At 43.9% G+C, this 26,982-nt stretch overlaps 1 protein-coding gene across 1 annotated transcript in view; it reads left to right on the plus strand.

Moving 5' to 3' along the window:
* LOC133515260 (DENN domain-containing protein 1A-like) overlaps positions 1–26,982 on the plus strand; it is a 186,180-nt gene that overhangs the window by 93,451 nt on the left and 65,747 nt on the right. Inside the window, 2 exon segments of the mRNA XM_061847627.1 lie at positions 8,319–8,420; positions 20,152–20,277. Coding sequence (XP_061703611.1) covers positions 8,319–8,420; positions 20,152–20,277 — 228 coding nt within the window.

The raw sequence follows: 26,982 nt of genomic DNA on the forward strand, positions 1-26,982 counted from the left end.
AGATGCTACTTGATAGCCAATGGGAGAGCAGCTCTATCACGGCACTTTTAAACCAAGCTACAGTACAGGATGTTTACGTTCGGTACAATCCAGCACGATTTTTTTTTTCCTTTATAGCCTGAACTTTTTCGTAACTAAGGACAACATTTTTCTGAGGAGGCTTTTCGTAGCCTGAATTTTTCGAAAGTAGAGACGTTCTTAAGTAGAGGTATAACTAACTCCATTGCCCTCCACTAAGCCCTTACCCACCTGGAGCCCAAAACTTACGTCAGCATGCTGTTCATTGACTTCAGCGGAGCATTATAACGTCTCACCCTCAAGGCCACCTGGATAGCTGGTGACCCCACCCACCCATCCCAATGACTCTTCAAATTGCTGCCACCAGGGAAGACACTGCAAAGTCTTCGCGACAAAACCAGCAGGCTCAAAGTTTTTTCCACTAGGCAGTCAGGATGCTCAACTCCTTCCCGGCTTTGCCCCCATTCTTATCATCGTTCCCTGGCACCCATCACTATTGACTCAACCATAAATTAATCTCGCGCATAAACTACACTTTAAGTACTTTATTCGTTTGCCTTTGCAGCACTGTGTACATGACCAAATATATTATTCTGCTACACTGTTTGTAAATGTCAATAATTTAAAACACTACGTAACACTCAACTGTGTACATTGCTGTTCATAATGTCAATACCACACATCTATATACATTGAGATGTGACGTAGGGAAAAAGGTAGAGGTGGCGAAGGCTAAACAAGAGGCATATGCTGTCATGTACACCAGGTTGTATACGAAAGAAGGAGAAAAGGATCCCTACAGGTTGGCCAGATGGGATGGAGAAAAGGAAGGATGTGCAGCAAGTAAAGGTGATTAAGGATAGCGATGGAAATATGTTGACTGGTGCCAGTAGTGTGCTAAGTAAATGGATTGGATAATGATGTTCACAGATAATATTGTGATGTGCAGTGAAAGCAGGGAACACACGGAGGAACAATTACAAAGATGAAGGCACGGACCTGGAAAGGACAGGAATGAAGAGTTATATATTTGGACACCCTGCTATATTGTAAGTTTTCCCCACTTAGAAATCATGGAGGGGTCTGAAATATTCATCGTAGGTGCATGTCCACTGTGAGAGAAATAATCTAAACAGAAAATTCTAGAAATTACAATGTATGATTTTTTTTTTTTTTTTAACGATGTGTGATACACCTTCAGATAAGTATTTGAACACGTATATCAGCTGAAATTCTGACCCTCAAAGACCTGTTAGTCTGCCTTTAAAAGTCCACCTCTACTCCATGTATTATCCTGAATCAGATGCACCTGTGTGAGGTCGTTAGCTGGTGAAAGACACCTGTCCACCCCATACAATCAGTAAGAGTCGATCTTGTAACATGGCCAAGACTAAAGAGTTGTCCAAAGACACCAGAGACAAAATTGTAGAACTCCACATGGCTGTAAAGGGTTACGGAGAAATTGCCAAGCAGCTTGGTGAAAAAAGGTCCACTGTTGGAGCAATCATTAGAAAATGGAAGAAGCTAAACATGATGGTCAATCTCAATCAGAGTGGAGCGCCATGCATGATCACCTCGCGGGGTCTCAGTGATCCTTAGAAAGGTGAGGAATCAGCCCAGGACGACATGACAGGACTTTGTCAATGACCTGAAAAGAGCTGGGACCACCGTTTCCAAGGTGACTCTTGGTAATACACTAAAACGTCATGGTTTGAAATCTTTCATAGCACGGAAGGTTCCCCTGCTTACACCAGCACATGTCAAGGCCCGTCTTAAGTCAACCAATGACAATTTGGATGATACAGAGGAGTCATAGGAGAATGTTTTGTTGTCAGATGAGACGAAAATAGAACTTTTTTGAAAATAGAACATTCATAATTCCACTAACCGTGTTTGGAGGAAGACGAATGATGGGTTCCATCCCAAGAACACCATCCCGACTGTGAAGCATGGGCATGGTAGCATCATGCTTTGAGGGTGTTTTTCTGCACATGGGGCAGGATGACTGCACTGTATTAAGGAGAGTATGACCGCTTATATGTATTGTGAGATTTTGGGGAACAACCTCTTTCCCTCAGTCAGAGCATTGAAGATGGGTCGTGGCTGGGTCTTTCAACATGACCATGACCCAAAGGACACAGCCAAGCAAACCAAGGAGTGGCTTTGTAAGAACCATATCAAGGTTCTGGCGTGGCCTAGCCAGTCTCCAGACCTAAACCCAATAGAAAATCTTTGGAGGGAGCTGAAACTCTGTGTTTCTCAGTGACAGCCTAGAAACCCGTCTGATCTAGAGGCGATCTGTGTGGAGGAGTGGACTAAAATCCCTCCTGCACTGTGTACAAACCTGGTGACCAACTACAGGAAACGTTTGACCTCTGTAATTGCAAACAAAGGCTACTGTACCAATTATTAACATTGCTTTTCTTAGGTGTTCAAAAACTTATTTGCAGTTGCATTGCACAAATAAATCATTAAAAATAACATACATTGTGATTTCTGGCTTTTTCTTTTTAGATTATCTCTCTCACAGTGGACATGCACCTACAGTAAAAATTTCAGACCCCTCCATGATTTCTAAGTGGGATAACCTGCAATATACCAGGGTGTTCAAATACATATTTTCTTCACTTTATGTGCATGAATGTGAGGGGCGGAGGAGGAAGAGTGAAGCTTCAGGGTTAAGAGATCGTGAGGGTGGGTGACTTAAAATACTTGGGTTCAACAATACAGAGCAATGGAGAGTATGGTAAGGAAGTGAAGAAATGGGTCCAAGCGGGGTGGAACAGGCGGAAGGTGTCTGGTGTTATATGTGATAAAAGAGTCTCCACTAGGATGAAAGGCAAAGTTTATAAAACAGTGGTGAGGCCGGCCATGATGTACGGTTTAGAGGCGGTGGCACTGAAGAAACATCAGGAAGCAGAACTGGAGGTAGCAGACAGGAAGATGCTGAGGTTCTCACTTTGAGTGAATAGGCTGGATAGGATTAGAAATGAGCTCATTAGAGGGACAGCCAACGTTGGATATCTTGGAGACAAGGTTAGAGAGAGCAGACTTAGTTGGTTTGGACATGTTCAGAGGCGAGAGAGTGAGTATTTTGGTAGAAGGGTGCTGAGGATGGAGCTGCCAGGCAAAAGAGCAAGAGGAAGACCAAAGAAAAGGTTGATGGAAGTTGTGAGGGAGGACATTAGGACAGTGGTGTTAGAGAGGAAGATGCACGAGATATGCTTAGATGGAAAAAGATGACACGCTGTGGTGACCCATAACGGGAAAAGCCAAAAGGAAAAGATGAAGAGGATTAATAAGTCTTAAATCGCAGGGGAAATCAGGGATGGAAAACATTTCATTTCTTGCACAATACAGTACTATAAACATCAACCCATGTCTCCCTTGTCCATCAGAGCGAGCTCTTTTATGAAGTGTTTCTATGGGGGGAAACATTTTCAAAAGTAATATTTTTTAAAACTTTTAATACCACAATGTATTTTCTATTAGGTGTCCCAACTGGGATTTCATAATTTGCAATGTTTTCTGAAGATACTCATCAATGATTGTATTTGATGTATTGAAATTTTTGTCTATTGCCCAATATCTATTTTCTATTAAAACACTCAAATGCATCTTAGTGTCTTCAGAGTTCCTTTTTTTGGGGGGAATTTTTATAAAAACAGCCCCTCTATGAGCTGTCACCCTTATCGCGGTGGAGGGGTTAGTGTGTCCCAGTGATCCTAGGAGCTAAGTTGTCTGGGTGAAACAGGTCCTAGTTGTGTGACCAGACAAAGCACGGCTCCATAAACTCATATGATGAGTAATAATAATAGATTTATGTGTCTCTCACCTGGACGATGGTCATCTGCCGCCTTGGAGAGTCAGGCTTTGAGATAGCCGTCGAATGACATTTCTCTGGCAGGGAATGAGCCTGAGCTGGTGTGTGAGGTCGCGAAACTCCGACTAGATATGGTCATGCTTGTCTCCACACACAACATTTGCCACCGGTATCAGTTCTTTTGAGAGGGGTTGGACACTTTTCCACTCTGGAGTTGGCCATTGTGAGAGGCACTGACCGGGTGTGGGTATACTTGTTGCCCCCCAGCTCACAGCTTGTATGTTGGAGATCACCCCGGTGGACGAGAGGGTCGCCACGCTCCACCTTCGGGTGAGGGGATGTTTCCTGATTGTTGTTTGTGCCTGTGGACCAAAGAGCAGTTCAGACTACCCACCATTTTTGGAGTAATTTGAGGGGGTGCTGGAGGACACTCTTGCTGGGGACCGCATCATTCTGCTGGGGGACTTCATTGTTCACATGGGTAATGACAGGAAGACCTCCAAGGGTGTGATTGGGAGGAACACTCACCTGATCAGAACTCAAGTGATTTTTTGCTATTGGACTTCTCTCCTCACCATGGATTGTCCATAACACACCATGTTCAAGCGTAAGGTTGTCCATATTTGCACTTGGCTGCAGGACACCTTTGGTTGCCATTATATGATTGACTTTGTGATCGTGCATTTGAACGTCGCATGTCTTGGGCCCCCTGGTGAAGAGAGGACTGGAGCGGTCAACTGATCACCAGCTGGTGGTGAGTTGGCTCCGATGGTCGAGGAATATGTCGGTCCAACATGGCAGGCTCAAACATTTTGTGAAGGTCTGTTGGGAACGTCTGGCAGGGTCCCCTGTCAGAAGGAGTTTCAACTCGCACCTCTGAAAGAATTTTGCTTTTGTTCCGGGAGAGGCGGGGCACAACAGGTTCGAGTGGCTATGTTCTACGCCTCTGGTTCTGATTCTATTGCCAATGCGGCAGACGAGCTGCGGCCGTAAGGTGGTCAGTCCTTGTCCTGTTGGCAATCCATTGGTGGACACTAATGGTGAGGGATGCCGTCAAGCTGAAGAATGAGTCCTATCGAGCATTTCTGCCCAATGGGACTCCTAAGGCAGCTGGTGGGTACTGGCTGGCCAAGTGGACTGCAGCTTTGGTGGTCGCTGAAGCAAAAACCTAGGCATGGGAGGAGTTCCGTGAGTCCATAGAGCAATACTTCAAGATGGCATCTAGGAAATTCTGTTCCACCATCTGCTGTCTCAGGAGGGGGAATCAGTGCACTGTCAACGCTGTTTATAATCACGATGGGGCACTACTGACCTCTAATCAAGATGTTGTGAGCCAGTAGTGAGAATACTTCAAAGACCTCAATTCATCACTTGTTGGTGAGTTAACTCTGATCGAAGGGGAGGCTGCCTAAGGGAGTGGAAGCAAAAGTGGGGATGCCAAGAAGGAGGGCTAGCTGGGCTACAGAAACAGCCCCACAAACGAACACTTTCCAGCTTCTCCCTTCTCACTCGCCAACAAAATGGATGAGATGAGACTCCAAGCAGCCTTGGATTTCTTCATCAAAGACTTCTACATCCTATACATCACCGAAACATACTGATATTCAACCTCCTGGACTCAGCTATTGAGTTAACTTCCTACACCAGTGATTCCCAAACAGTGTACCTGGGTACATTAGTGTGCCGTGAATGCTCTTCAGGTGTGCCGTGGGAAGTTATCCAATTTTGTGTAATTGCTAAATAAACATTTATTCCAAGAAATAATGTATCTTTATTCATCTATTTATGCCAGTGAGACACAATGACAGACAGAACAAAAAAATCCTCTTCTATTGGATGGCAGGAAGTACATACAGTAATTAATCTATCCATTTTTGGTGACATTTACTTTTGTTGGTGTGCCGTGGCATTTTTCAATTGTAAAATATGTGACTTGGCTCTATAAAGGTTGGAAATCACTGTGCTACGCAACACGATGCTTTGACAGGTCCAGTGACTCCTGTAAAACCAAAAAAGGAGGGTTGTGTATTTACATTAACTTAGTGTGGAGATACCGAGACTATACCCAGCCACTGTTCCCCAGAGCTGGAATATCAGACTGTGAAATGCTGATCATTTTACCTTCCTCTGGAGTTTACTTGTCATGTTCACCGTTGGTTACTTTCCAAATGATGCCAATGCTAGCTTGGCCCTCAGACTGTTACACAACAATGTTAGGCTGTAAAAAAATAAATATCTAGATGCAGTGCATTTCATTGCTGGCGATTTCAATCAAGTGGAGTAAAAATTTGTTATTTTTAAACTCCACCAGCATGTAAAGTGTGACGAGAGGATCCAACAAACGCATCCATGTCTACCCTCACCAGAAACCTTGGATGGCCAGAGAGGTGAAGCAGCTGCTGAAGGACAGACACATCGTCTTCAGAATTGGTGACAGGCCTCACTACAACATAGCCCCCGTCAACCTCATGCGAGGCATCAGGAAAGCCAAGACAGATTTTAAGAGCCGGATCAATGAGCATCTGGACAGTAACAACAGGAGGCAAGCATAGATGGCAGTCGAACACCTCACCAACTACAAATCAGTCACCAGAGCTTCTGAGAATAACGCTGAGCTGGCAGAGAAACTTAAGCTCTTCTTTATTCGCTTGAGACTGAACCACCAAGAGCAGCTACATTGCCACCAGTGACCACAACGGGGTGGGGGTTGCATGAAGTGAGGCGCACACTGAAGGGTGTACCCCCATGGAAAGCAACGGGCCCTGATGGGATCTCAGGGCGGGTATTGAAATACTATGCAGACAAGCTTGTTGGAGTCTTTGCCAGGATTTTCAACCTGTCACTGACACAGTCTACAGTGTCATCTTGCCTGAAGACCTCCTCTGTCATTCCCCCCTACCCTAGATACCAACCACTCACTCCTCACCTACTGCCTTCGCACGGAGCTCCAGAAGATCATCAAAAATGCTACTGCCCCCCTCCCCCGTAGGTAGATCGCAGGTTGCCTGCTTGAAAAGTTAAAAGTGCAGCAAAATAGTTTGGGCTTACAGATAGTTATTTCCTGCGATATTATTTGTAATTGAAGCCCAAGTGACGTGCTTATAAACATTCTAAAATAGATAGCGTAATGAAAAATACATTATTCACTTCAATGTCTATATAAAAAAATAAATATGAGCGGAGACCTTGTCATCAATGTCTCACCCAACATTGAAATGGTTGCCATATTGCCTGCAACGTCATCAGCAGACGTGACACTGGGACATTCGCCATTGAAAACATGGAGTGGCACCTGCAATGGGAGAGGAACAATAGAGATTTTCAGATTTTTCCGACGCCCCTTTTGATACGGAAGCTCTTTTCAAAGAAGAGAACATCTCCCAATCGAGTTACCGCGGCAAAATCGTTTTGAGCCATATTTAGATGATATGTGGATCACTTCGAACTAACAACAAACTCCTCAACAGTATGTATGACAGTATGTAGCATACTCAGCGCCACGATGAGCCACCAGCTCTGTGCCGCGTTGAGCCACCCCGCCCGAAGCTGTGGCTGGCGGACGCAGCACTCCAAAGCCGTGACCGGCGGGTGCAGCGCGCCGACGCGCACGTCCACACATTTAGCACCCTTGACTTATGAACGCAGATCTTTTCTCACGTTCTGAAAGGTTTACCCCCCCCCCCCCCACAACTATTACTTTTTTTTTTGTAGCTCTATACACACTGACCTGTCATTCGGAACCTACAAAGCTCTTGTCCTTTGCACCTGTGCAATCCATTTTTCACGACAAACTGATTCTTTTGGGAAAGTATGAAGAGCGAATCCATCCTCCCGAGTGTTCAAGCAATATCCAGCAATACAAAGAGCCGGGATTTTTTCTAACACGAAGGAACAAAGAGCTACCTTCCCGCAGGTAAATCTGGTGTAAACACACAAGGTCGCCTGAGTGCACTCCTGCTGATAATGTCACTTCCTGTTTGTTCTCCAAAACAAATCCCTCGAGAGGATTTTCATGGCGGGAGGTACAAAAAGCCAGATATGTCAAAATCATCTTGTGTGGTGAAAAAACGGATGGGTCCATCCCGATTGCCTTTTTTGTTTTTTTTTAATTAAAAACATACTAAAAATCATGTTTTTGGTGTCAATGGACCTTTAAGGCCTGGCGAAAAAGTCAATTGTTATTATAAAACAATACAATACAAGAAGTCATTATAATAATGCTTAACATAGAACACTATCTTACTACCAGGTGAATATTCTCTTTGGTCATGATTTATTAGTTATTCTCCTATTTTATCATTATATTTAATAATTTCACGTCATGAAAATAAATAATCAACAAAGTAAAACAAAAGTTAAAATCTAAACAAATAAGGCCAAACACGCACAGGCTCACAGCTCCTTCAAAAAAAATATTTATTCAAACATTTTGTATCTTGGTTTTTTTTTCTGTCACATTATGGTTTCTTTTCTTCAGAAACTTCAAGGAATGGCAATGGAGGATATAGTGATCTTGAATGTGGACACCAACACCCTTGAAACACCCTATAATGACCTTCAAAGCCTACCCTATGACGTGGTAAGGAACAAACATCGTTTCCATTGTAAATAAGAGCCACAGTCACCGGAGCTCTTGTCAGGCAGAGCTCAGATGTGATTACAGACACAGGCTCGTTAATGCTGCACACTCCCTCACCAGCCCCTGCCCCTGCAAGACACATGCATTCTAAAAAAATTCTTTATTTTGAAAAATGAAGCAGCTATAGACAAAGAAATTATTTAAAAAATCATTGTGATTTCCGGATTTTTTTTTAGATTGTCTCTCACTGAGAAATTTTAGAACCTCTATGATTTCAAAGTGGGAGAACTTGCAAAATTCCAGGGTGTACAAATACTTATTTTTCTCACTGTAGTCACCCCAGATCTGCTATTTTGTAATTTCTCCCACTTTAAAATCATGGAGGAGTCTGAAGTGTTATTTTTAGGTGAATGTTCATTGTGACAAACATCTAAAAAACAATTTTAGAAATCTGGAATTCACATTTCATTTTTTAAAATAATTTGGACTGTACTGCTGCAATGAAGTATTTGAACACCTGTGAAAATCAATGTTATTTGGTACAGTAGCCTTTGTTTGCAATTATAGATTACAAATGTTTCCTGTAGTTTTTCACCAGGTTTCCACACACTGCAGCAGGGATTTTTGCCCACTCCTCCACACAGATCTTCTCTAGATCAGACGGGTTTTCTGGACTGTCGCTACGAAACACGGAGTTTCAGCTCCAATAATTTTCTTTTGGGGTTAGGGCTGGAGACTGGCAAGGCAACGCCAGAACCTTGATACTATTCTTAGGGAGCCATTCCTTGGTTTTCCTGGCTGTGTGCTTCGGGTCATTGTCATGTTGAAAGACCCAGACTCTCTCCTTATTACAGTGCAGTCGTCCTGTCCCATTCGCAGAAAAAGACACCCAGAACATGTTTCTACCACCCCCATGCTTCACAGGAGGGATGGTAGTCTTGGGATAGAACTCATCATTCGTCTTCCTCCAAACACGGTTCATGTAATTGTGACCAAAAAGTTCCATTTTGTCTCAGCTGACCACAAAGCTTTCTCCCATGACCCCTCTGTATCATCCAAATGGTCATTGGCAATTTTAAGACGGGCCTTGACATGTCCTGGTTTAAGCAGGGGAACCTTCCTTGACATGCATGATTTCAAACCATGATGTCTTAGTGTATTACCAACAGTCACCTTGGAAACGGTGGTCCCAGCTCTTTTCACGTCATTGGCAAGTCCTGTCGTATAGTTCTGCGCTTATTCCTCACCTTTCTAAGGATCATTTAGATGCCACGAGATGATATATTGCATGGGGCTCCACTCAGATTGAGATTGACCTTCATGTTTAGCTTCTTCCATTTTGTAATGATTGCTCCAACAGTGGACCTTTTGCTTGGCAATTTCTCTGTAGCCCTTTCGAGCCGTGTGGAGTTGTATAATTTTGTCACTGGTGTCTTTGGACAGCTCTTTGGTCTTGGCCGTGTTACAAGTTAGTCTTCCTGATTGTATGGGGTGGACAGGTGTCTTTGTGCATCTGACATCTGCTTCAGCATAATACATGGAGCAGAGGTGGACTTTTAAAGGTAGACTAACAAGTCTTTGAGGGTCAGAATTCTAGCTGATAGGTGTTCAAATACTTATTTGCAGCTGTATCACACAATTAAATCGTTAAAAAAATCATACATTGTGATTTCTGGATTTTTCTTTTTAGATTATTTCTCTCACAGTGGACATGCATGAAAATTTCAGACCCCTCCATGATTTGTAAGTAGGAGAACCTGCAATATAGCAGGGTGTTCAAATACTTACTTTCTTCACTGTAGTTCCAAACTGCTACACCAAAGGTCCCAGACCAAACATCAAGACATCCACAACAGAAATAGATCCTCAGCTAATTACAAGTAATGATTCCACATTTAAAGTACTTCAATTTTCACTTCATTTGTTCTCTCTTGTTTTTCATCATGTCAACAAAACACAAAAATAAAAGAATGTAACACTGCTCTGAGATCCAACTATAATGCTAATTGTGTCACTTTGGATTGGCTTTTAGAGAATGAGAGGATATCTTTCTTATCAAAGGAATCTGTCAATTATACTTCATAGTTGCATACGTTCAATCCATAAGTTTATGGGAATGTCTGGTGGTGACTGAAAAACAAACAACTAGCCTCTAAGCAAAGCAGTGTTATCAGTGCTACGCGTGTCTTCATTGTAAAAATATAATAAAAACAAACAGCAATGTTCTGTGTCTGTGTGTTTTTGGCATATAATCAGTAAAGCTTTGCTTTGGGGCCACTGGAGTCCGACTCAGGTCAGATGAACCTCCATCACCAGACTTCCCCCCGGACAGTTTCTGGTTGAGTGTCTAGCCAATCTCCCTTCTTTCCATATTGAAAGCATCTTCTTGCACCGTCCGTGTACCCTCTCAGTCTCCATCTCCTCAAATCTGGCTCAGCAGTGGTTTGCTATCCATCAGGGTGTAACGCCTGGAGGAGGGAAACAGCTGCTCTTGCTGTCACTGCAGCAGCTGGTGAGAGAAGAGTGGGGGGCCTGCAGAAGTGCTGTGTGTGGGGGCCCATACTGTGGGTCGCAGGAGGGGGTTGTGTTGTTGGTCTTCTTCCAGATTCCACTCTTCTTGATTTTTGTCATTGGGTGAGACCACTGTGGAATCCTGCTCACAACCGGAAACTGAAATTCCTTTTTGTTCAACTCGATTGACCGTTATCAGTGTTCAACGCCATGTTGTATTGACCACACCAAAGCTCCAATCTCACCACTTCCTGTCGATACGCAGACTTGTCGTTGTCTTTGATGAGGCGTGGTGTCATCTGTGAACTTCAGGAGTTTGACAGTTGGATGCCACGAGGTGCAGTCGTCCGTTGAGAGCGAGAAGACCAGAGGGGAGAAGACACAACGTTAGGGTGCCCCGGTGCTGATAGTACGTGTGGATGAGGTGGTGTCCCCCAGTTTCACCTGCTGTGTTCTGCCCGTTACATCCACCAGGAGATGGCAGGCGAAACGCTGAGCTGAAGAAGTTTGGAGAAGAGGAGTTCAGGGATGATGGTGTTAAACGCAGAGCTGAAGTCCACGAACAGGATCCTCGCATAGGAACCCTTGCTGTCAAGATGTTCAAGGATGAAGTGCAGACCCATGTTGATGGCATCATCCGCACACCTGTTCGCTCGAGAGGCAAACTGCAATGGGTCCAGTTGAGGACCTGTGATTCTCTTGAGGTGGTCCAACACAAGGGGTTCAAAGGACTTCATGACCACAGATGTGAAGGCAACAGGCTTGTAGTCATGAAGACCTGAGACCTGCGCAAACTTTGAGGGCAGGATGGGGAAACAACATCTGGGCCCGGTGCTTGGTTGATCCTTTGTTGTCCTTAATGGATGCTAAATGGTGGAGAGGAAGGTGCTGTGTCTTGGGTGCGTAGTGTTGAAGTGTCTATTTCAAATCTCGAGTAAAAGCAATTTAAGTTTTTGGGTAGTCCGCTCCTGTTTTCTACCGGTGGTGAACGTCAGTTGTAGTTAGTGAGGGATTGTAGACCGTGCCAAACTGATTTTGAGTCATTAGTGCTGAGATGTCTTTCCAGTTTCACTGCGTAGTCTCTCTTAACAATGTTAATTTCTTGAGTCAGCGATTGTAGACCGTGCCAAACTGATTTTGAGTCATTAGTGCTGAGATGTCTTTCCAGTTTCACTGCATAGTCTCTCTTAACAATGTTAATTTCTTGAGTCAGCTGATTTCTTGTGCGATTGTAGAAGGCCCTGTCCCCACTGCGATATGTAATCTCTTTAGCCTGGATGAGTTGACGAAGTCTGGCTGAAAACCACGGCTTGTTATTGAACATGTGAAAGGCTTTTGTTGGAACACACACCTCCTCACAGAAACTGACATACACATGAACAATATCCGTGTATTCATCAAACCTGGACGCTGATATTTCAAAGACACTCCAGTCTGTACAGTCAAAGCAACTTTGAAGTTTTAATTTGGCCTCGTTGGTCCACTTTAACTGATTTTATGAAAGGCTTCGCACATTGAAGTGCTTGTCTGTATGTAGGTATTAAGTACAGCAAGGAGGAGCCAATGGGTGCGCGAGGAATTGCACGATATGTGTTTTTGATGTATGTATAACAATGATCAAGAGTGTTTTTTTGCCCTCGTTGGACATTTAACGTGCTTCTTATATTTAGGGAGTTCGTGGTTAAGTTTAGCTGTGTTAAAATCTCTTAGGATAATGAGCGGAAAATCTGGGTGTTTTTTCTCAATCTCGTTTATTTGCTCGACGAGCATTAGCAATGCTGCGTTCATGATACCTTAAGGTGGAATATAGACTCTGGCTAAGATGAAAGATGTGAATGAATAACGGCTTACAGTTCAAAAACAGCAACTCTAAAAGCAGGCTGCAATGTGTGCTGAGCTCTATAACGTCCGTGCACCATTTCTCGTTGATATTAAAGGACATTCAAGCACCTTTCCTTTTTCCGTGTGAGCTCAGCGACACGGTCTGCACGATGGCGGTTGAAGTCTGGGAGTGTGATGGCAGCGTGAGGCAGTTGTCCACAAAGCCAAGTCTCCGTGAAGCAGAGGGGAGCAGAACATCCAAAGTCTTTGCAGGTCTTAATCAGAAGCTGAAGTTCATCTACTTTATTGGCTCAGAACCGTAGGTTCGCAAGATGGACGTTGGAAGCGTGAGACGATGTCCCCGCCTTTGCAGGCGGCTCGCTGAAATCTTCTTCTTCTTCTTTTCCTTTCGGCTTGTCCCGTTAGGGGTCGCCACAGCGTGTCATCTTTTGCCATCTTAGCCTATCTCCTGCATCTTCCTCTCTAACCCCAACTGCCCTCATGTCTTGCCTCACCACATCCATAAACCTTCTCTTTGGTCTTCCTCTCGCTCTTTTGCCTGGGAGCTCCATCCTCAGCATCCTTCTACCAATATACTCACTCTCTCGCCTCTGAACATGTCCAAACCATCGAAGTCTGCTCTCTCGAATCTTGTCTCCAAAACATCCAGCTTTGGCTGTCCCTCTAATGAGCTCATTTCTAATCCTATCCAACCTGGTCACTCCGAGCGAGAACCTCAACATCTTCATTTCTGCCACCTCCAGTTCAGCTTCCTGTTGTTTCTTCAGTGCCACCGTCTCTAATCCGTACATCATGGCCGGCCTCACCACTGTTTTGTAAACTTTGCCCTTCATCCTAGCAGACACTCTTCTGTCACATAACACACCAGACACCTTTCGCCAGCTGTTCCAACCTGCTTGGACCCGTTTCTTCACTTCCTGACCACACTCTCTATTGCTCTGTATTGTTGACCCCAAGTATTTGAAGTCGTCCACCCTCGCTATCTCTTCTCCTTGGAGCCTCACTCTTCCCCCTCCACTTTTCTCATTCACGCACATATATTCTGTTTTACTTCGGCTAATCTTCATTCCTCTCCTTTCCAGTGCATGTCTCCATCTTTCTCATTGTTCCTCTGCATGCTCCCTTCTTTCACTCCATATCACAATATCATCTGCGAACATCATGGTCCAAGGGGATTCCAGTCTAACCTGGTCTGTCAGCCTATCCATTACCACTGCAAACAGGAAGGGGCTCAGAGCTGATCCGTGATGCCGTCCCACCTCCACCTTAAATTCCTCTGTCACACCTAAGGCGCACCTCACCATTGTTCTGCTGCCATCATACATGTCCTGTACTATTTTACATACTTCTCTGCCACACCAGACTTACGCATGCAGTACCACAGTTCCTCTCTTGGTACTCTGTCATAGGCTTTCTCTAGATCCACAAAGACACAGTGTAGCTCCTTCTGACCTTTGTACTTTTCCACTCAATCCTCATCCTCAAGGCAAATAATGCATCTGTGGTACTCTTTCTAGGCATGAAACCATACTGTTGCTCGCAGATACTTACTTCTGTCCTGAGTCTAGCCTCCACTACTCTTTCCCATAACTTCATTGTGTGGCTCATCAACTTTATTCCTCTATAGTTCCCACAGCTCTGAACATCCCCTTTGTTCTTAAAAATGGGAACGCGAACACTTTTCCTCCATTCTTCAGGCATCTTTTCGCCCGCGAGTATTCTGTTGAATAAGTTGGTCAAAAACTCCACAGCCATCTCTCCAAATTGCTTCCATACCTCTCCCGGTATGTCATCAGGACCAACTGCCTTTCCATTTTTCATCCTTTGTAGTGCCTTTCTGACTTCCCCCTTAGTAATCATTTCCACTTCCTGGTCCTTCACTCTTGCCTCTTCAACTCTTACTTCTCTCTCATTTTCTTCATTCATCAACTTCTCAAAGTATTCTTTCCATCTATTTAGCACACTACCGGCACCAGTCAACACATTTCCATCTCTATCCTTAATCACCCTAACCTTCTGCACATCCTTCCCATCTCTATCCCTCTGTCTGGCCAACCTGTAGAGATCCTTTTCTCCTTCTTTCGTGTCCAACCTGGTGTACATGTCTTCATATGCCTCTTGTTTAGCCTTTGCCACCTCTACCTTTGGCCTACGTCGCATCTCGATGTACTCCTTTCGCCTCTCCTCAGTCCTCTCAGTATCCCACTTCTTCTTCGCTAATCTCTTTCCTTGTATGACTCCCTGTATTATGGGGTTCCACCACCAAGTCTCCTTCTCCCCTTTCCTACCAGATGACACACCAAGTACTCTCCTGCCTGTCTCTCTGATCACCTTGGCTGTCGTCGTCCAGTCTTCCGGGAGCTTCGGTTGTCCATCGAGAGCCTGTCTCACCTCTTTCCGGAAGGCCGCACAACATTCTTCCTTTCAGGCGGCTCGCTGAAATGATTCAGCAAATTGGCGAGGGTTGACCAAAAAAAAAGTCCGGAGAAGACTCTCTTATAGTTAGAAAGTCCTCCCTTGTGTAATTGAGTCTGAGACGCCCGAAAAACACAAAAACACAAACAGTACTTGGGAGAACGTGCCGAAGGCTGCCATACCAGTCTTACGCATGCAGTACCACAGTTACTCTCTTGGTACTCTGTCATAGGCTTTCTCTAGAACCACAAAGACACAATGTAGCTCCTTCTGACCATCTCTGTACTTTTCCATTAGCGTCTTCAAGGCAAATAATGCATCTGTGGTACTCTTTCTATGCATGAAACCATACTTTTGCTCGCTAATACGTACTTCTGTCCTGAGTCAAGCCTCCACTACTCTTTCCCATAAGTTCACGGTATGGCTCATCAACTTTCTTCCTCTATAGTTTCCACAGCTCTGAACATCACCTTTGTTCTTAAAAATAGGAACGAGCACACTTTTCCTCCATTCTTCAGGCATCTTCTCACCTGCTAGTATTGTGTTGAATAAGTTGGTCAAAAAATCCACAGCCACCTCTCCAAATTGCTTCCATCCCTCCACCGGTATGTCATCAGGACCAACCATCATTGCTACTTCCTGGTCTATCACACTTGCCTCTTCTACTCTTCCTTCGCCCTCATTTTCTTCATTCATCAACTTCTTTTCCTTTTGGTTGTCCCGTTCGGGGTTGCCACATCTTTTTCCATCTTCGCCTATCTTGTGCATCTTCCTCTCTTACCCAACTGCCCTCATGTCTTCCCTCACCACATCCATCAACATTCTCTTTGGTCTTCCACTCGCTCTTTTGTCTGGCAGCTCCATCCTCAGCACCCTTCTACCAATATACTCACTCTCTTGCCTCTGAACATGTCCAAACCATCAAAGTCTTCTCTCTGGAACCTTGTCTCCAAAACATCCAACTTTGGCTGTCCCTCTAATCAGCTCATTTCTAATCCTATTTCTGCTACCTCCAGTTCTGCTTTCTATTGTTTCTTCAGTGCCACCGTCTCTAATCCATACATCATGTCTGACCTCAACACTGTTTTATAAACTTTGGCCTTCATCCTAGCAGAGACTCTTTTGTCACATAACACACCAGACACCTTCCTCCAGCTGTTCCAACCTGCTTGGACCCGTTTCTTCACTTCCTTACCACACTCACCATTGCTCTGTATTGTTGACCCTAAGTGTCTGAAGTTGTCCACCCGTGGTATTTCTTCTCCCTGTAGCCTCACTCTTCTCCCTCCACCCCTCTCATTCACTCACATATATTCTGTTTTACTTTGGCTAATCTTCATTCTTCTCCTTTCCAGTACACGTCTTCATCTTTCTAATTGTTCCTTTGCCTACTCCCTTCTTTCACTCCATATCACAATATCATCTGCGAACATCATGGTCCAAGGGGATTCCAGTCTAACCTGGTCTGTCAGCCTATCCATTACCACTGCAAACAGGAAGGGGCTCAGAGCTGATCCGTGATGCCGTCCCACCTCCACCTTAAATTCTTCTGTCACACCATTGTTCTGCTCCCATCATACATGTCCTGTAATATTCTAACAAATTTCTCTGCCACACCAGACTTATGCATGCAGTACAGTTCCTCTCTTGGTACTCTGGCTTTCTCTAGATCCACAAAGACACAATGTAGCTCCTTCTGATCTTCTCTGTACTTTTCCACTTGCATCCTCAAGGCAAATAATGCATCTGTGGTACTCTTTCTCGGCATGAAACCATATTCTAGCTCGCAGATGTTCTGTGCTGTGATGGGCTGTTCTGAGTCTAGCCTCCACTACTCTTTCCCATAACTTCATTGTGTGGCTCATCAACTTTATTCCTCTATAATTCCCATAGCTCTGAACATCACTTTTGTTCTTAATGGGAACTAGTATACTTTTCCTCCATTCTTAAGGCATCTTTTCGCCTGCTAGTATTCTGTTAAATATGTTCGTCAAAAACTCCACAGCCATCTCTCCAAAGTGTTTCCACACCTCCACCGGTATGTCATCAGGACCAACTGCCTTTCCATTTTTTATCCTTTGTATTGCCTTTCTGACTTCCCCCAGAGTAATCATTGCCACTTCCTGGTCCTTCGCACTTGCCTCTTCAACTCTTCCTTCTCTCTCATTTTCTTCATTCATCAACTTCTCAAAGTATTCTTTCCATCTATTTAGCACACTACCGGCACCAGTCAACACATTTCCATCTCTATCCTTAATCACCCTAACCTTCTGCACATCCTTTCCATCTCTATCCCTCTGTCTGGCCAACCTGTAGAGATCCTTTTCTCCTTCTTTCGTGTCCAACCTGGTGTACATGTCGTAATATGCCTCTTGTTTAGCCTTGACCACCTCTACCTTTGCCCTACGTCGCATCTCAATGTACTCCTTTCACCTTTCCTCAGTCCTCTGTGTCCCACTTCCTCTTTGCTAATCTCTTTCCTTGTATGACTTCCTGTATTTTGGGATTCCACCACCAAGTCTCCTTCTCCCCTTTCCTACCAGAAGACACACCAAGTACTTTCCTGCCTGTCTCTCTGATCACCTTGGCTGTAGTGGTCCAGTCTTCCGGGAGCTTCTGCTGTCTATTGAAAGCCTGTCTCACCTCTTTCCAAAAGGCTGCAAAACATTCTTCCTTTCTCAGCTTCCACCACCTGTTTCTCTGCTCTACCTTTATCTTCTTAATCTTCCTACCCACCACAAGAGTTATCCTACATCCCACCATCCTATGCTGTCGAGCAACACTCTCCCCTACAACTACTTTACAGTCAGTAACCTCCTTCAGATTATATCGTCTGCACAAAATATAATCCACCTGCGTTCCTATACCTCCGCTCTTGTTGGTCACTCTATGTTCCTCCCTCTTCTGGAAATAAGTCTTCACTACAGCCATCTCTTTCCTTTTTGCAAAGTCCACCACCATCTGTCCCTCATAGTTCCTTTCCTGGATGCCGTACTTACCCATCTGGGTTTGGAACCGGCCTACAGATTGCACTGATTTGTGCCCCCCGTAGGGCTGCATTTTCTTTCATCTACTTCACTAAGTATTCTTCCATCTGTTTAGCACACTACTTGCACCACTCAACATATTTCCGTTTCTATCCTTAATCACCCTTACTTGCTGCACATCCTTCCCATCTCTATCTCTCTGTCTGGCCAACCTGTAGAGATCCTTTTCTCGTTCTCTCGTGTCCAACCCTGTGTACTTGTCATCATATGCCTTTTGTTTAGCCTTCGCCACCTCTACCTTTGCCCTACATTGCATCTCAATGTATTCCTTTCACTTCTCCTCAGTCATCTCAGTTTCCCACTTCTTTTCCGCGAATCTCTTTCCTTGTATGACTTTCTGTATTTTGGGGTTCCACTACCAAATCTCCTTCTCGCCTTTTATACCAGAAGGCACACCAAGTACTCTCCTGCCTTTCTCTCTGATTACCTTGGCTGTAGCAGTGCATTCTTCCGGGAGCTCCACCTGTCCATCGAGAGCCTGTCTCAATGTTATGCCATCATTGAGCATTTCGTTTAATTGGATGAGGGATTCTCTTCTGACAATTACAGGGAACTGGAGAAGCGTGTCCTGTGGCCTGTCCTGAGTTTATATATTATCGCTACATCAGCACATGAACAATGATTACTATTATTGGTGGAGCGTAAGGGTTGCAGCAAATTGGTGGTGCACATTCTACTTTGGTAGAAGGGTTTTCCTGAATTGTTAGGTCAACTTGGGGGGGTACACATTATACTTCAGGACACATTATACTTGAGAAATTCCTGTAAAATCACATTATGTTCCTGAAATCCACACTGAATCTGCCCACCGGATTAGAATTGTCAGAATATTGAATCAGAATCAACCTTAGTGGCCAAGTATGTAAACAACTAATTAGGAATTTGCCTCAAGTAGTTGGACCTGCCCTAGTACGACATACCTGTTGAGTCCTAAAACAGTCAATAGTCAATTGACAGGAAGCTTTTTTTTAAACTCAAGCTGTGAAAAGTTGTACAAAGGATGCAGTCTTCTCGCATTTAGAGCAGTTATAATTCCCACTAGAGCGATAGTCCAGTGCAGTGACCATTATGCAGAGGGTGTCAAGACTTCAAGGAGTCTATGCAGTTTAAAGTAACTGTGAAACTAATTCCCAGAAACTTGAAGGTCACAATGATTGACACAAAACAGTTGGACAATGTAAGTGGCATCTGTGGTGAAGGATGCCTCCCGTACTCCATAATCATTTCTGTGGTCTTTAGTGTATTCAGCTCCAGGTTGTGTTGGCCACACCAAGGCTCCGGCCTTCCTCTCGATACGCAGACTTGTCGCTGTCTGAATAGCCCGATGACTGTCGTGTAATCTGTGAACTTCAGGGGTTTGACAGCTGGGTGTCTTGAGGTGCAGTCATTCATATAGAGCGAGAAGAGCAGTGGGCAGAGGCCTTGAGGTACCCCGGTGCTAATGGTGCATATGGATGAAGTGGTGTTCCACAGCCTCACCCGCTGTGTCCTGCTCAACACAAAGTTGTCCAGCTCGCGATCTCCGACACTATTGAGTGGTCCAGCATGAGGTGTTCAAAGGACTTCATGAAAACAGATGTCAAAGCAACAGGCCTGTAGTGATTTAGACCTGAGATTGTAGGTTACTTATGGAATGGGAGGATGGAGCATTTGAAGCAGGTTGGTATTTCACACAATTCTAGAGACATGTAATGAGATCCAAGTTAGCCCAGTCCTGCAGAATAGTTTTGAACAATACATATTTCATTCCTATTTGTGCCAAGGTTGGACAACATGATCTCATTCATTATCAGAATCCCCCTTTTTAAAAATCAATCCAATCTCTGATTCAGAATCAAATCAGATTACCTTTGAACAACGGACCTTCATAGTCAACTAGATTTGTTGTAATCATTTTACTTACTTTGCTTCATTAGGTTTCATCTCTAAAAAGTCGTCTGAAGAAGTTTTTAACAACCCCAGGCGATGGTGTGGCTCGTGCCTTCCTCAAGAGTCAGGCATCTCTTTTTGGCAGCTACCGAAATGCTCTTCAGATTGAGTGGGTCAGTAAACATTTCACTCTGCAGATAACATTCAACACAAAGAAACAGAACAGTTTTCTGCTCCCAGTGCTGACGTAATGTATGACACATTTTCTCAAAGCATAAAAAAACTAAAAAGCAATAAACTGTGAATGTGAAATTGTTTGAATTTGAAGTTGACGACCCATTGACCATTTTCATTCATTTATTTAATTTTATTTGACCATTTGAGAAACAATGAGCAGCAGTTGACAAAGACAACTGAAACAATCCCTGACATGAGTAGGGAGCATTTCCCAAACTTAGAATATCAGACAGCATGCTTAGTCGAGGCAATTTCTGCTGTGTTGGAATGTATTTAACACCTACTCATGTGGCCAAAATTGTTTAATTCCTGATGTTAATGAACTTGTGAATCAAGTGTTGAGAAAAATGATGGCACTTACTTACAGTACTTACTCAAGTATTTGGTTAATATTAGTCTTTACATGGATTTTTGAGGGCAGTCAACTATTAACAAGGTGTAAAACATGATAATGGAAACATATGTCAAGCAAGTCTTGCACAAAGTCCTCTCCTGTCCTGAGCACCGGTGACCACCACTTTTTTCTCCCATTTTCTTCTTTAAATACAGTTGGCGCAATCCACTCGTGTTTTCCTCCCCATGGTAACGTCGCCTGAAAAACATACAAACATAAACAGTACCAGGTACGACGTGTCAAGGGCTACCATAATGGTAGGCACCATCTTGGAAAGATTGCAGGAAAGTCGCATGAGTTCAAAAATCGACACACTTGCTGTGCATGATGTGCCGATGTGCAGTCTCAAATTTCAGCCATCTTGCTCAATCCGTTCATGAGCTACTGGGAATTACACGTCAAAGTAGGGCCTAGTGGGGGTGACCTTTCACACTCAGAAGGTCAATCGCGTTTGCAATTTGGAACACTCATCGCCCATGATGTGTCGATGCATTGTCTCCAATGTCAGCCCTCTTGTTCAATGTGTTCATGAGATATTGGGAATTACACGCAAAAATAGGGCCAAGTTGGGGTGACCTTTCCTACTTCGGAGGGTCACACACATTTGAAATTCATACCACTTGTCACGTATAATGTGTCAATGAAATTTCAATTTTCTAACTTAATCTGTTCATGAGATATTGGGATTTAAGTGTCAAAACGGTGCCGAGTGGGGGTGACTTTTTGCATTTGTATTTTTCCCAAAATTAATACACTCACCGTGAAAACAGGCGTTCTCAACTGAAAATGTCCACTAATTGATTGAATAAATACTCAAAAATGAAATAAAAGAATAAACATTCAAATGGAATTGAAGTCCATCATGTCATTCAACATAAAAAGATTAAACACTGAAAATCTAGTTTGCTGGTGACAGACTTCATATACTATAATACCAGGTTCAGTCTCCAGGATTGCTATAGAGCACACACAAATTCCAGTGGGGAACCATTGAGGAGTTCCTACACATTGCAATACCAGGCTCATCCTCCGGGATTGCTATAGAGGACACACAAAGTTAGAAAATAGGGCCATGCAGGAGATTCTCCTGTAACTTCACCAGGCATATTGGAATATCATTTTCCATTCATTGGAGGGGCTCGAACCATGGTGACCAGGTTTTTGTCCCCACAGTGTTGGTGTATATTCATGTCATTCTCCCCACCAGAAAAGAAACACGAATAAAGACATACACACAAACACATACAAAAATTGGGAGTGCCTCCAACAGAAGTCTCCGAATGAACTAACTATACTCTAACACAATCCAGTGTTTTATTATCTCTTACTATTTATTATCTATATATTATAAATTTATAATACTGTATATATCATAGGTGCTCAATGTGTCAATTGCGATTGACTGGGGGGGGGGTGGGGGGCTGCACTGTGGTCAGATCAGTGTCATCCATTGGCATTGAATTACGATGAAAAGATTCAGATTACGCCATTTACATTCCCGTAAGAATATTTTTAAGAAGAATTTTGTGTGTTTTTGCAAACTTATAATGAAAATGTCAACAAACAAAAAAATGACTTGCTCACCAAACCAAGTCAACTATGAATGATAAATTTTAAAGGTCGCTCCAACTTTGTTTCATTTTTTTTTTTATATCCACAATGATATCCTCATCTTTTTTTCTTGGTGGAAAACTGAATTATTCCTTGCAGAATATCTTTAGCAATGCATGTCGAAAGCTGTATGATGCTCCCAAACAGTTTTGTTAATGTTATGTTGCCTACTATACTTAAAATACAGATTTAGCTTTTTGTGCACTAGTATTGCCTATGCTTTCATCTTTGATCAGACTGTGCCAAGGTGAAATTTTAACATTACACACCATCTCATCCTGCACTTTCTACTTTGGCTTCAGACCAGACCTTTCTTACTCAAAAAAGAGAACATCTCATCCAGTTTCACCACTTTTTCTTATATTATTCACATTCTCCGACATTCATGACATCTAAAAACAACAGCATTTCTTTTTTTACTTTTCCCATTGTTCTCAAAAGTAAACATAAGCAGCCTGTCCAGCTCGTCTTTGCTCTACGTTGCCTGGACTTTGTTGCTAACTAAAGCACCGGTGGTGGGCGGCAAAATAAGGACGCTGTCATTAAAACCACATTGATGGGTTGTGTATGTACTGTAAAGTTTGTAATTATCAGTGTACCCCTTTAAGAGCGGAGTGGCGCAGTGTTAACTTGACAGGAGAGTGTGTGGCCGAGCAGCAGGTCGTTGTTAGAGAACGTTCCGTGTGCTCTCCCCCCACCCCCCAAAAAAAAGACCTCTGGCTGACATCTTTTTTTTTTTTTTTTTTTTTTTTTTGGGCATACCGTCTCGTGGTCGACCAAAACTGCCTCGCAATCGACACATTGAGCACCCCTACTCTAGACCACTGTTACGCATCCATTAAAAATCCCAATCGTGCAATCCCCTGCCCACCCATTGGCTCCTCTGATAACTGCTTGCTGAACTTAATACCTACATACAGATAAGCATTTAAATGTGCGAAGCCTTTAGTAAAATCAGTTGAAAACTGGACCAACGAGGCAAAATTACAACTTCAAAGCTGCTTTGAAGACACAGAATGGAGTGTATTTGAAAATTCAGCACGCGATCTAGATGAATTCACGGATATTGTCTGTGTGGATGTCTTCATCAGGTCTCTACAACTGTGTGAAGTACCAACCTGCTTAAAACGTTGCACCATTATAGAGCTCATGCACCTACGTCATAAAAAAACATGACTTTTGTTTACATAGACAGATTTACGTTAAATCAAAGCATTGTTCAATTTTAAGTCAGTTGGAGACAACCCGAAAATCCGTGCAAAAATAAAATCGAGTATAACAGCAAGTCAATGCTCTGTGATTTTACAACTCCCGCCATTGAGCTCTGGAGCTGAGACGCAAGAAGGGAGTTGACCCCAAGGAGGGCAACCACGACCCCAGAGAAGACATCTTCCCTGCGTCTCCCGATCACGGTCAGCCCACCAGAGCAGGAATGGTTAACACTGGCGACCACGAAAGGACTTTCTCACATTGTCTAATTAGTGGTAAGCGTCGTCTCTTTTCACCAGAATCGGTAAAGTACTTGCTTTATTCACCGGAGTTAAGCTAACAAGTGATGGCTTCTGCAACAGGCTACACATTAATTAACCTTTGCTGGAATCCATCGATCTTTTCAGGTAGTATTCAATATAAATATCAATCTTGTTCTTTTCCTTTCGGCTTGTCCGGGTTAGGGGTCGCCACAGCGTGTCATCTTTTTCCATCTAAGGCTATTTCGTGCATCTTCCTCTCTATCACCCACAGTCTTCGTGTTCTCCCTCACAACATTCATCATTGGTCTCCCTCTCGCTCTTTTGCCTGGTAGCTCCACCCTCAGCACCCTTCTGTCAATATACACACTCTCTGGCCTCTGGACATGTCGAAACCATCGAAGTCTGCTCTCTCTAACGTTGTCTCCAATGAGCTCATTTCTAATCTTATCCAACCAGGTCACTCCAAGCGAGAACCTCAACATCTTCATTTCTGCTACCTCATGTTCTGCTTCCTGTTGTTTCTTCAGTGCCACCGTCTCTAATCCGTACATCATGGCCTGCCTCACCACTGTTTTATAAACTTTGCCCTTCATCCTAGTGGTGACTCTTCTGTCACATAGAACACCAGACACCTTCCGCCAACTGTCCCACTCTGCTTGGACCCGTTTCTTCACTTCCTTACCACACTCACCATTGCTCTTTATTGTGGACGCCAAGTATTTGAAGTCGTCCACCCTCGCTATCTCTTCTCCCTGGAGCCTTACTCTTCCCCCACAGGGTTCGCACGCGACCCTAAAAGTCCCTAAAAACCCCAAAATTTTCGAAGGTGCATTTAGGGGCCCCTAAAAGTCCTTAAAAATCTGTGAAAACTAAACTAAAAAGGTCTTAAATTAAAAAAAAAATCATAGGGAGGACCTCGACCGCCAAAATTCTCCCCTAAAAAAATTTTATCTTTTTTTTTGAAAAAAAATAGCGATCTGTCTGCCGGAAATTGTCAACGGAAGTCACCGTGTTCACAACTAGTCGTTATCTTGTCGTCGATATTCCATTGTTCGTTTCCGTGAGTAGGCATTTCACTTCGTCTTCGACGTAGCGTAGTTCTTTCATCGATTGAACTTGTATCATGGGGAAGTGCATTTTTCAAGATGCTTGGGTTGAAAGTAAGGACTTTGGGAGCTGGGTTCGTCGAGATCCAAAAGATCGGCACATGTTTTACTGCCATCTGTGCAAGCAGACTTACCAGCTTGGAAAGATGAGCGTCAAAGCGCTGGAGTCACACCGGAAAAACAGGAGACATGCTGATTTGGCAAAGACTCTCTCATCTTCCGTTGGTACGAATCTGTTTCTAAAATATCAAGATCGTGAAGCATCAACTTCAGGCAGTGGTATTGGCAGTGCATGCGCATTTATAGTTGTCCTGTCATCGACTTCAACCAGACAGAAGTCAGGCTTTATGAACGTAGTTCAATACACAAAGACAGACTCGTTAAAGGCAAAGATCGTGTGGACTTTAAAAGTGATCTGCAGCCATTACAGTTACAAATCTTGTGAAAATAATTCGAAAGTGTTTGCAGTCATGTTTCCAGACAGTGACATTGCTAAAAACTACCACTGTGGGGTAAGGAAGACTTCGTACCTGGCTACATTTGGCATCGCTGCCCACTTTTCATCTCTACTGAGGCAGAAAGTGAAGGCTGAATCAGAGTATGTCCTCCTCTTTGATGAGTCTCTAAATCATGAGATGCAAGAGAAGCAGCTAGACATTCATGTGCAATTGTGGATTGATGACCGGCTCCGCACTTGCTACCTCACCTCTGAATTCCTGGGACATTCAGCAGCAACTGATCTTCATGAGCATCTGGACCCTATCGTGTGTGACGGTCACCAAAAGCTGCTCCAGCTCTCGATGGATGGCCCCAATGTTTATTGGAAGCTGTACAAATCTATTCAAGAACAAATAGAAAGGATGACCACCCGCCGTATCCTGCAGACTGGAAGCTGCGGTCTACACATCATCCATAACGCATTTCGAATCGGTTGCGAGGCAGCTGGATGGGGGGTGGAAGATTTACTGTCCAGCCTCTACAACTTGTTTCGCGATGCACCTGCCAGGCACGAGGACTTTAAACAAGTCACTGGATCTGACACTCTCCCTCTCATGTTCTGCAAGCACAGATGGCTTCAAAACATTAATGTGGCAGAGACCCTGATGCCACACATGCGAGATTATTGCGAGGCAGCAAGGACCAAGAAGGTGACCTGCCCAACCAACAGCTCCTTCACTGTTGTTCGGAAAGAAGCACAGGATCCCGTCTTTGTTGCCAAGCTTCACTTCTTTCTCATGTGCGCCAGGCTGGTGCAACCATTCCTGAAATTGTACCAGGCTCGTGGAACCATTCCTGAAATTGTACCAGACTGACAAGCCAATACTTCCCTTCATCGCAAAGGAGATGGGCACCCTCATCAATACTCTTGATTGAAATGTTCATCAAGCCTGAAGTCCTTAAAGAAAAGGCAGCCTCCCTCACCAGCCTTGTCAAGATTAATGTGGGTGACAAGTCACACTGGGTGGATTTATCGAAAGTAGACATAGGCTTTGCTGCTGAGAGAATGCTTCTGAAATGTGGCATTGCAACAGACCGTGTAAAGCAGGAATTTGGAATGAGCTGCCAAACCTTCCTGGTAAACATGATGGAAAAGTTGCTGGAGAAGGCCCCCAATCATATACAGTTTAGTCTGCCTACTAAGTTGGATGGACCCTCGGCAGGTTGCCATGAAAGATGAAAATGAGAACAACAACAAAAAACTCCAAAAAACCTTAAACATCATGGTGGATCACAGAAGGGTGGAGGAAAGCAATTGCGACAGGATTCTGTTCCAGTTTTCCTGACTGAGTGAAAAGATCCAAGAAGATGAGGAGATTAGGGTCGCTTTCTCTGACTTCAACATATCTAAGGACACGCTGGACACGCTCTTCCACTTCACTCTGCATCAGCAGGAAAGCCAGCAGTTCCAGGAGCTATGGGGCGTCATAAAGCAGCTGCTGCTCCTGTCCCATGGACAGGCATCTGTGGAAAGAGGCATCTCCACAAACAAGGAGGTCACCGAGGACATCCTAAGCAAGGAGTCACTGATTGCTCAGAGGCAAATAGTGGAGGTGGTCC

Source organism: Syngnathoides biaculeatus, chromosome 17, assembly GCF_019802595.1.
Source record: "Syngnathoides biaculeatus isolate LvHL_M chromosome 17, ASM1980259v1, whole genome shotgun sequence".
Lineage (NCBI taxonomy): Eukaryota > Metazoa > Chordata > Actinopteri > Syngnathiformes > Syngnathidae > Syngnathoides > Syngnathoides biaculeatus.